We start from the raw sequence: 10,218 nt of genomic DNA, 5'->3' as shown, positions 1-10,218 counted from the left end.
ACTGTGGGAAACAAATTTAAAGCAATTTCTTCACTTTGAAATGATCGTTTTAGTCTGTTCCTCCTTATCAGAGAAAATTTTCATCCTACTTGATTTAAGCTTTTGTTTTTCATTCCACGTCATGCCAAGTGAATTAATCAAAATATCTTATGTAATTGACTGATCCTTTGCACGAGCCGCCTCAGACAGTGAGAGGTTAGCTGTGAGTTTCTGCTTCAAAATTTCAGGGGCGCGTTACCGGCGGGTCAACGCACGGCCGATAATGCCGGGACAACTGCGTGTTTCTGTCTGGATTTTCTGTCGCTAGGTGGTGCGGGCTGTTCTCCCCTTTCTTTGACAGCCGTGTGCTACATCTTATCCCGGATACCAGGCGTTGCAAAGTCAACGCAGGGCAGATTTCATTGTCGTTTGCGATTTTCTTTTAATCTCTTTACACAGAAAGTTAGAATAAAAAAGCAAATTAAAGGCACACTCCTTGGGTTTGAAAATCCCCAAAATGCTTATCTTTATCACCCAAAGCTTCTTTTAAAACCTTATTTAGACCTAAAAACTATTTAATTAATTAATTAATTATTTATTTCTGGACCGTACCTGACGTTGATATTTTCATTGGAGCTTATGGGAAAATGGTCGCTGTTATAATGACTGGCCGCTCATTTTAAGCTAAAATCAACCCTTATAAATTTTATCAAAGGTCAAATCCAAGTGCAGAGAGGAATAGATAAATGATTCGTGAGTACAAGAAAATTGCTTATTTTCCCAGGTAAATCTCATGGAGTGTACCTATAAATGTAAAATAGGAAACAGTACTTCAACATCTATGAAAGTAAAGAAAATATAAAGCATTTCCACCAGAAATGTTGCTACATTGTCTTAAGTATTTTAACCAACAAAACTTTATTACTATTACGGTATTACTTTTGAACCACTAGATTTTCTGCAATACGTTTCTCATCATCGATATATCTCAATCAATATGCCCAAATACTTCCTCATTCTCAAGGGTATTAGAGGTCTGTTATCTCGCCTGATCTCTTTTGTCAATTTGCAAACAGGACTTGGAGTAATACCACGAAAATTATAAACAAAACTTTACATGGACTACATGATAACGGTACCCATATGCTTATCTTGGGAGAAATGTCATGCGTAGGGGACGTTTCTTAAAAATCCAGGGGATAACTGTATTTCATTGTTTGAACAAAGTATTTTTAGCGAATATGCTAATTGTGGATTATTATGAGTACTGTTTCTCCGATTATATATATTATATATTTTTCTCGAAGGATACATTTATTTCTCTAGTTCAAGCCACGTACTTGATATTTAGTCACATTTATTTCCTGTCATTACACCACCTATCTGTAAAGGAAAAATCCTTGGTTGTGAAGAAGTTAAGTGTTTCGAAATGGTAAGCCTCCGTGTGTCTTTGTGAGCCCCTAAAATTTAACATAAAGGTTGATATGAGCTATGTCAGCAATAAGCAACTTTATCTTTTAAATTGCTCGGAACATGAAAGTGTGCTCTGTAGTAAAGCCTAATTGATTTGGTATGCGGGACACGGATTTCTATCAGGGGAATAAAAGTTGATGGGAGGAACGTGTATTTATTTCTATTTGGATAGCTGCGATATCTTTAAGTGCCCTAAGTCTTCATAAAACGGGGGGACAGGTTATGTCGTACGGAATAAAGTCGCTTTACTGTAGCTACGCCCAGCATTATTAGGTATTTAATCTGAATGCAATACTGAACGCAATAACATTGTGACTTCCAGTGACTTTGGCAGCTGCTCCAAATTTTTGACTTTCTATGGATGTAAAAGCCGAATCATCAAACAGGTCTCTAAAGACTCGAAGGTAAATTGAAATATTTATTTCAAGTATTTCATTGAAGGATGTCGTCAAGTTGGTACGGTGTAAGTGTGAATGAGTGCTCGACAGATGAACCATGGCAGAAACAAAAAAAAGATTTTGGAACTATGCCTGGTATCATTCTTGTTGTTTTCTTATTATGGAGTAAAATATTCTATTTTATGTGCTTTTAATTATTTTGTAATATATATAATTGTCGGGCAAGTAGGGCTATCAAAAAGTCATTCATGGAGGGATATTTTAATTCCAATAAAATTCATTCAAATGCTTATCTGTCTTTCAGTTTATGATGAAAGGATCAATCAATCATATCTGGATCATCGCCTTTATCATTTTATTACTTGGTTATTCTAGGGCACAGGGTAAGTTTACCTTCATTGTTTTCTCTTTTATTATTTTTAATGAATCAGTTGAATTTCCCATATACAGTGTACTATAAAGTCTAGCAGGCTTGTGTTCCTCTTTATCATTATTGGCCAAGTATCCTTTTTGCTGCAGTGACAAATCTAATGAATCGTATCTTTTAATTAATTAGATAAGAGTTTAATGAATTCTGTGGTTGACGACTCATAAAAATATGAGACCTGTTTCTTTTGCTATAAAAAGGGGCAGAAACTGATAGAAGTTTATTGGCCTGCATTAAAAATCTTGACCTCTGTTTATCAAATATTTTTTTCAGAGAAACCAAAGAACGGTATTGACGTTGCGAGTTGCTATAATAAAACGGATTGCGTGAGACAGGGTATATCAACAAATTCAGTCTGCATTGATAGGATTTGTAGATGCGCGCAGGGCTATTATGGGGTGTTTGAGTCTACTGTTTGCGAAAAAAGTATGTATTCTCTCCCTGTATCTCTCTTTCTCACTATTCCCATGCTTACATTTAATACTGTGAGAAAATCGTTTTTAAAATAAATTCACCCTCTCTCTCCCTCTTTCACACACACACACACACACACACACACACACACACACACACACACAGATAACATTTACTGTACATGTACAATACCAACAATACAATTCCATGGTATAGCGGTTTTATACTCATTAGACACATTATAAGTAGACCAGGCATTATAAGAACCCAAGATCTGCCTACTTTTATTACTCTGAGTTAGGGGGTGACACTTCTATTGTCAAGTGCGTGTATTTTTTGTAGGGCTTAGAATGAGTTCTGTGTTAAAATGTCTCTATAACATTCCAGAGCACGTTATTGGGACGTCTTGTTTTAATGACAGTCACTGTGTAAACGGGACATCAGGTTGGAAATGTCTTGGATATCGCTGTCGTTGTGCGCAGGAAGGGGAGTACGAGCCAGACGGAACAGATGGTGTTTGCAGAAGTATGAAGCGCGTTATTATTTTGTACTCCAAAATGATTTTTAAACCTTTGTGACGTCTTTTTTTTTTTACTTCAGAAACTTTAGTCTCTTCATTTGCTATGGCAATGATAATAAAAAATATAATAATTTTTTTCATCCAAACTTGTAAACAGATCAGCAAAAAGTTTTGTAAAGGGATTGAAGTATGAAGTGACTCTAAAACTGGTAATTCTAATAGGCACAAGAAAGTCAACATAATTATTTCAAATTGGGGTAAGTGGCTATCATTGCTTTCGTGGATTTACATGTTTTTATAAAAATTGTCATATTGTTCGGACGGGTAAATACACTATTTTGCTCATTATTTAAGTTAATAATGATGCTGATACATGTACGAAACCATTCCGTAGGAATCGTGTATTACATTAACTGGTACCATTTCTAAATATCATACTTTTAGGAAGAAACCGAGTTGGCATGACCTGTCTAAGTGATCTGTTTTGTCAAGAAAACTTGCAACAAAGTGTTTGCAGCAATGGAATTTGTCGATGTAAATCCCCTTACTACGGCGATTTGGGGGGATCTAGCTGTGTCATTGGTCAGTACGGAAGCCTTTGGAGAAAGTATTGCTTAAAAATAAAACGCAATTATTATCTCATAATTGAAGCTTGCTCATTTTATCAACTGTAAATCATACTAGGATGTTTTACATATTTGCAGACAAGAAAAATGTTGAAATTATGCCATTAACCCTTTTCTGTCCATACAAATGAAACGAGAGGAAAGTGAATGTTATTTCTTAGTTATCAGTACACAATTTGCAGAGAGTCTTGAGACATGTCCCTATAAAATTCACCAACTAATATTAGCTCATTAATTTTTTGCAATTTTCAGCTTCAGGAGTAGGATCTGCCTGTTTATCTAACGCTACATGCAATAGATATGCGACAGAAGACCTACTTGTATGTAACATACCTAGTGGCGCTTGGATAGGAATATGTAACTGTGCAAATGGCTACTTTGGTGCTCTTGGTTCTTCTACGTGTGAAAACAGTAAGTGGGGCGAGCAACACGCACACACAAACATACACATACGTGCATACTTTTAATTAATCGCCAATGTTTTGATTAATCGTTTGCAATGGAACCTTCATCTCCAGGTTTCAGCTAAAAATAGCCGAAAATAGCCTGTCTTTTCACATTTACAGTTAATTATGTCAAATGCAGTAAACCCAATATATTGTATATTTTTACAACTAATCAAGTTAACCTGTTTTGAACATGACATGCTATCAACGATTATTATTGCACTTTTTTGACGCCAAAATTCACCCTTCTTACTTTTTAATTCTTTAGAAACTGTGATTGGAACATATTGCGACAGCTCTAACCTATGTAACACCTCAATCCCAAACAGCCAGTGCACAAATGGCCAGTGCACGTGTGCAGATGGTTTCTACGGCGTGGAAGGCACAGCGTCATGTAATATATGTAAGGAAGTTTATTTGAATATATATATATATATATATATATATATGATTGGTTAAGTTATGTTATGTTATATTATGTTATGTTAACTTTGGTATTTCTTCATAATTACTTAATTCTTAATTTTTAAAATGTTCTTAATTTTTAAATAATTTGTCGTCACATGCTGATATTTCAAACCATAAGTGTTTTAGTACGATAGCTTATGATACTGTATTTTGTAAATGTTTCACCTTGGTCTTGCAAAAAAGGGGGGTTTACATGTACAGAAGTATTATCAAAAGAATACTTACAGTTCTTCATCCGCAACCCAATTCCTTAACATATCATGCTTCATTAGCTGGAGTTGTTGGAGCTGGGTGTACAAACAACAGTCAATGCGTAGATATATCCAACACCACCTGTAGAGAAAGTACTTGCCAGTGTATTCCTGGTTACTTCGCCGACCACGGAGAAGTGGGTTGTTCCAAAAGTAAGTTTCATACTATGAACAATTTTAACTTTTCGGGAAAAGTCTTGTATCAAATTAACCAGTAAAAGTATTGAAAGCTTGTAATCTTTTCTTGACTAAAGTGTTGAAAGAATCTATTGGCATAAACCACACTCATGTGTTTGCCCCATACCGGGTAACTGCGGACAGATTTTAGGTTAAGCTGTTGTATATACTAATAACTTATTTTTCTATTCATATTTTATGGTTTTATATTTAAGAATGACACTTTTATACAATGGGTATCAATACTTTCTTTTTTGAACAGTTCAGCTAGGTTCCACGTGCAAAATAGGTGTCCACGAGTTTTGTTCTGGCGCAGTGGAACACAGCTATTGCGATAGCAGCAGCACCTCCTGCCGCTGCCAGACAGGGTACTTTAATGCGTCTATGGACACCTGCAAGAAAGGTAATCAATTTTTTTTCTAAAGAAATTCAAGATTGGTCAGAAATTCGACAGTGGGTGATGACCGACTATTGCCAATCACAGAAGCATGATTTTCATTGTATAGTATTATCATCATTCAAAATTCTGAAAATCTAATCCATTGTGCTGTATTCTCTGAAAGATTCCTCTTCATCTTCTTCATGTGCGATCACCGATTCGGTGTGTGACGAACGATGATATTCTGCCAAAGGGTTCTATTTCTCGCCCATGACCAAAGGTGTCTTGTTGGTAATTCAAAATTGTCAAGAAAGGACTTTCGATGTCTGCCTCGGGCACTTTTGCCAGATATTCTTCCGCTCAGGCTAAGATCTTCTAATCCCTCTTTTCTGATGCAATATGTCCCAAGAACTTCAGTTGTCTTTCTCTGACATTGTTGAGAAACAATCTTTTTTGATCAATCTGTTTAAGGACCTCTTCATTTGTAACTTGCTCAATGTAGGAGATTCGGAGCATTCGCCTGTAGAACCACATTTCAGCTGCTTCAATGTTACGCTGAGTTTCTGCTGTCAAAGTCCAAGAATCACAGCCATACAGAAGAGTAGACCAGACATATATTTTAAGGAGGCAGATCTTTATCTTTAAGGACAGCCCACGATCCTTGAAGATTGGGCCGAGACGGGTGAATGCATTTTTCGCTTGGCCAATTCTTCTTTGGATTTCTGTCCTGCAACAGGCGTTGGATGTCACAAGTGCCCCGAGATAGTTGAATGAGGAGACCTGGTCGATGGGAGTGTTCCCATGAGGCAATCTGCAACGTGGTGTGAGCTCTGACTTTGAAACCACCATGGTTTTTGTTTTTTTTTGCTGTTGACATGTAGTCCAAGCTTTGTGCTGGAGGCAACAGCAGCATCAAAGAGATTTTGGAGATCCTCCCTCGATGTAGCTAAAAGAACTGTATCATCGGCATAGCGGAGATTGTTTATCCTGACACCATTGACTGTGATTCCTTCCGGACAATCCTCCAAATCTCTCAAGATCATTTCAGAGTATAAGTTAAAAAGGTCTGGAGACATGACACAGCCCTGACGCACTCATCTTTTGATGGGAAACCAGTTGGTCATGCCTACAGGAAGGCGGACTGCTGCAAGCTGATCACAGTAGACTGATCTTATAACCCGCATATCTTTGTCATCTATTTGAATTTTTGCAAGCATTTTGAAGAGCTCCTCATGTCGGATCTTGTCAAAGGCTTTTTGATAGTCGATGAAGACCATGTGCAGGCCTTGTTGATGTTGTAAGGTTCTCTCGCTGAGCATTCTGAGAACAAATATGGCATTTCTGGTGCCTCTGTCTTTCATGAAACCAAACTGGTAGGGTGGGATTTCTGGCAGAATTTTGCGTCTAATTCTTTGTAAGATTATTTTCAATAGGATTTTGAGAATGTGGGACATCACTGAACAGAAAGGTTTGTGGTTTTAAGAACACATAAAATCAAATGAAGTTTTGGCTATGTTGCGTAAAAGAAGAACCCAAAGGTTATCTTTACTGATCTGTTTCAGTGGCTTTGGGAAGTCCGTGCTCTTCTAATGCGACATGTGAGGACAATGTTAACAATAGTACCTGTGTGGATGATATTTGCGTCTGTCTACCAGGTTTCTACAACAAAAGTGAGCACGAATGCATGAAAAGTAAGTAATGTCATCTTGATCCTCAACGACCAGCGTGACAAAGAAGGTCATTGGTCTATTTCCCTAACTTTGAAAGTGTTAGACGATATAAAAAGAAAAATAACTGACTTTGTGCTTCTTGGAGTAGTTTTTAGGGATTATTATTCAGGTTGCTAAACTATTCAGTGAGCTCTTTGAATTGCATTTACTTTATCATCACGGAATATTCCAAAAAATGTATCGGACTTTGTATCATTCATTTCAGTTGGACATGGAATGCCGTGTAGTCCTGAAAAGTTTTGTAATAGTTCTCTTCCGCTATCTACCTGTGTGCAAGGGCGCTGTGTATGCCAAGAGGAGGCATTTTTAAATACGAGCTCCCATATATGCGGTTAGTATTTTTTCTTCCTCACCCAGGTTATACGTTCATTTTAAAGATACAAGGTCAGTTATATTCTGAGGTCAAAGAGGCCAGTACCCAAACTGGTTATAAACAATGGAAATAATTTTTGTCAGTTATGATAAGAATTATTCAGGGACAACGATTGCTGTCCTTGTTAAATATGTTGCCGTACGAAAGAATAAAGGGAACACTTACCATACTTACCAGTTTCTAAACATTGGCAGACATAATTTGTATATAAATAAGACGGGTTTACATTATTTGTCAGAGAAAACCTCGGTCTCACATGATATGTGCATAGTTAACTAAAACATTTTCCTATAGCCGCTTTGCTAACCAGTGGCAAATTTGCAACGACCGTTTAAAGATGTCAGCTAATTGCTTGTATATGCTTTTCTTAAAAAGGGTTTTTTCTTGGACCCATATACATTCAAGGTTTTTATCAGTTTCATATGTGAGTAAAAACTATAAATCATTTTGAATATAAGATAATAAAGTGATATTTACCTCGTTTTATTAACATGAATATATCTCCAATTTACTAGGTCAATATCACACACTGCCAATAAACCAAATTCTGTAACTAGTGTAAATCTAGAGAATTTTTTCATGTTATGTTGATTTCAAAAGAAATAATGCGCAAAAATCACGCTTTTATTATATTTTAGAGCCCAGGAAAAGGCTTCATAAGACATGTAGTGGGAATGTTCCCAACGAGTGCAGGACGGGAAATTCTACTTGTTCCGGAGGGAGGTGCTCCTGTTTACCGAGATTTTATCCCTATCAGCGAAACTCTTCATTATCGTGGAAGTGTTGTGAGTGTTATGTTTCTTGACAAAAATCTTATACGAAAACAGTGCACAAATTGTCTTCATTTTCCATACCCTAATTCATACATTTTGAAAAGAAATGCACTTTCGTTATTCAAAAGAAACCATCATCAGCGAGATAATCATAACATCTACATCACTTTTGTTGCCTCCCCAGTGCCAAAAGTTAATGTAAACGAGAGCTGTGACGAAAGTAGAGCTCCAGATGTTTGCCTGGACCCCCAGTCGACTTGCCTTCAAGGACGATGTCAATGTATATGGAACTTTGTGCAGAGAGGGACGGTTTGTGGTGCGTTTTTCATTGGCAGTCTTGAAGTAAAAACGTCTAGACCTGTATGTATGCAGTGCGCAAATGCGAATATTTTTAATGAAAATTTAATGACGATTATGTTCTTTATATACTTTATACATCTGTATGAATATTACGGTGAGTGAAGTTCATTTTCAGAGGAGCCTCAGGTTAAACCACTTTTATATGATAATATATAGTATTACACTACATGCAACAGTATTTTTTCCAGTACAGAACCCACGTATACTTTTTGCTGTTGATTACAGTTAGTTTAAATCTTATAGTTATACCGCGTACCCTCTTTACGAGAGCATCATGTGCCCTCGATTCCGTTTATCAGAGCAAAACGAGCACAAGTGGATAATAATGAATGTATAATTGTATAATCACACGTTGCAGTATCTAAAGCTGATATCGGTGAGAACTGTACCCAAACAGCAGAATGCCAGGATCCAGATTCTGTGTGCCGGGATTCGGTTTGTGACTGCAAGAATGGGACATACTTGGCAATACTTCCAACACACAGATTGTGCAGTAAGTTATATACAATAAGGGTCTTCAGTTTGCAATAAGGACCCGCTTTTTTCCTGATGTGAATAAGTCTTAAAAAACAGCTTGCTAATAATATACCATTGAATTTTATCATTGGTTTATTATGTTATGTTTATACAATCACTTAATTCACTGAAAATTTCAGGCACCTGTTTTGTCGTTATTAATTTTACGTATCGATTGTGATTAGATCTCAGCAATACATTTTCTGATATTGTTTACTTTTTATTCAGAGACTTTAGAGTCCCTTGGAAGTCGCTGCTTATCTAACAGCAGTAGAGTCTGCAAAGATCTGAATGCAGAATGCCAGGCTGGAACTTGTCAATGCAAGAAGGAATATTATCAGAACATATCGGAATGTGGTAACAAATGTTTATGTTATGGATTCATGGTACTTTAGTCAAGTTTGGTCGACTTTGTAGATAGAATTTGATAAAAATATTTTGCAGGCTACATTTGTTCTTGCGATTATTCTACTTAATTAAGTTGTGTAATTCAAAGGGTATGTTTGTTTTTGAGACCATGAAAATTGTTTAAGTTTTATAATATATTGTTAAATGTAGATTAGGAATTATTCTTGCCAATTACTCCAAATAAATTGCTTCATTTTCTGTTAGAAACCATAGAATCGGCATCCTGCTCAAATTCTGTATAAAATTCTAGAACAAAAAATGCCCCTCAACAGTCCTTGCCAAGGACCCGACCATTGTGCTACCGCAAACAGTGTTTGTGTCAGAAATGTATGCAAATGTGACGCCTCTTACATTGAAGACCAAGGGTTTTGCTGTAAGATACTATAGATAACACACATTTTTCTCATATGAATAGTAGCTTAAACCTTAAAAAATTGAAAAATGATAACAGTTCTCTGAACACAATCACTAAAAATACAATATTGCCTTAAATTTCCACT

At 36.4% G+C, this 10,218-nt stretch overlaps 1 protein-coding gene across 1 annotated transcript; it reads left to right on the top strand.

Moving 5' to 3' along the window:
• The first annotated feature begins 1,894 nt into the window (after positions 1–1,894).
• Positions 1,895–9,325, top strand: LOC147764185 (uncharacterized). Its single transcript, XM_087002265.1, has 13 exons — positions 1,895–1,915; positions 2,155–2,233; positions 3,079–3,216; positions 3,656–3,793; positions 4,090–4,248; positions 4,552–4,686; positions 5,024–5,155; positions 5,442–5,582; positions 7,121–7,249; positions 7,494–7,619; positions 8,300–8,446; positions 8,619–8,750; positions 9,153–9,325. The coding sequence occupies exons 1-13, from the start codon at positions 1,895–1,897 to the stop codon at positions 9,323–9,325; spliced, it is 1,650 nt and encodes a 549-aa protein (XP_086858391.1).
• The last annotated feature ends 893 nt before the right edge of the window (positions 9,326–10,218 follow it).

This window comes from Lingula anatina, chromosome 1 (assembly GCF_051362555.1).
Source record: "Lingula anatina isolate TDL-2025a chromosome 1, LinAna3.0, whole genome shotgun sequence".
Lineage (NCBI taxonomy): Eukaryota > Metazoa > Brachiopoda > Lingulata > Lingulida > Lingulidae > Lingula > Lingula anatina.
The sequence above is the reverse complement of the archived record's forward strand: the minus strand, read 5'-3'. Positions and strand labels throughout refer to the sequence as shown.

Coding starts and splice junctions, on each gene's coding strand:
- LOC147764185 (XM_087002265.1), top strand. CDS start 1,895: ATGTCGTCAAGTTGGTACGGT. Junction 2,234..3,078: donor TGGTTATTCTAGGGCACAGG/GTAAGTTTACCT, acceptor ATAACATTCCAG/AGCACGTTATTGGGACGTCT. Junction 7,620..8,299: donor TACGAGCTCCCATATATGCG/GTTAGTATTTTT, acceptor ATTATATTTTAG/AGCCCAGGAAAAGGCTTCAT.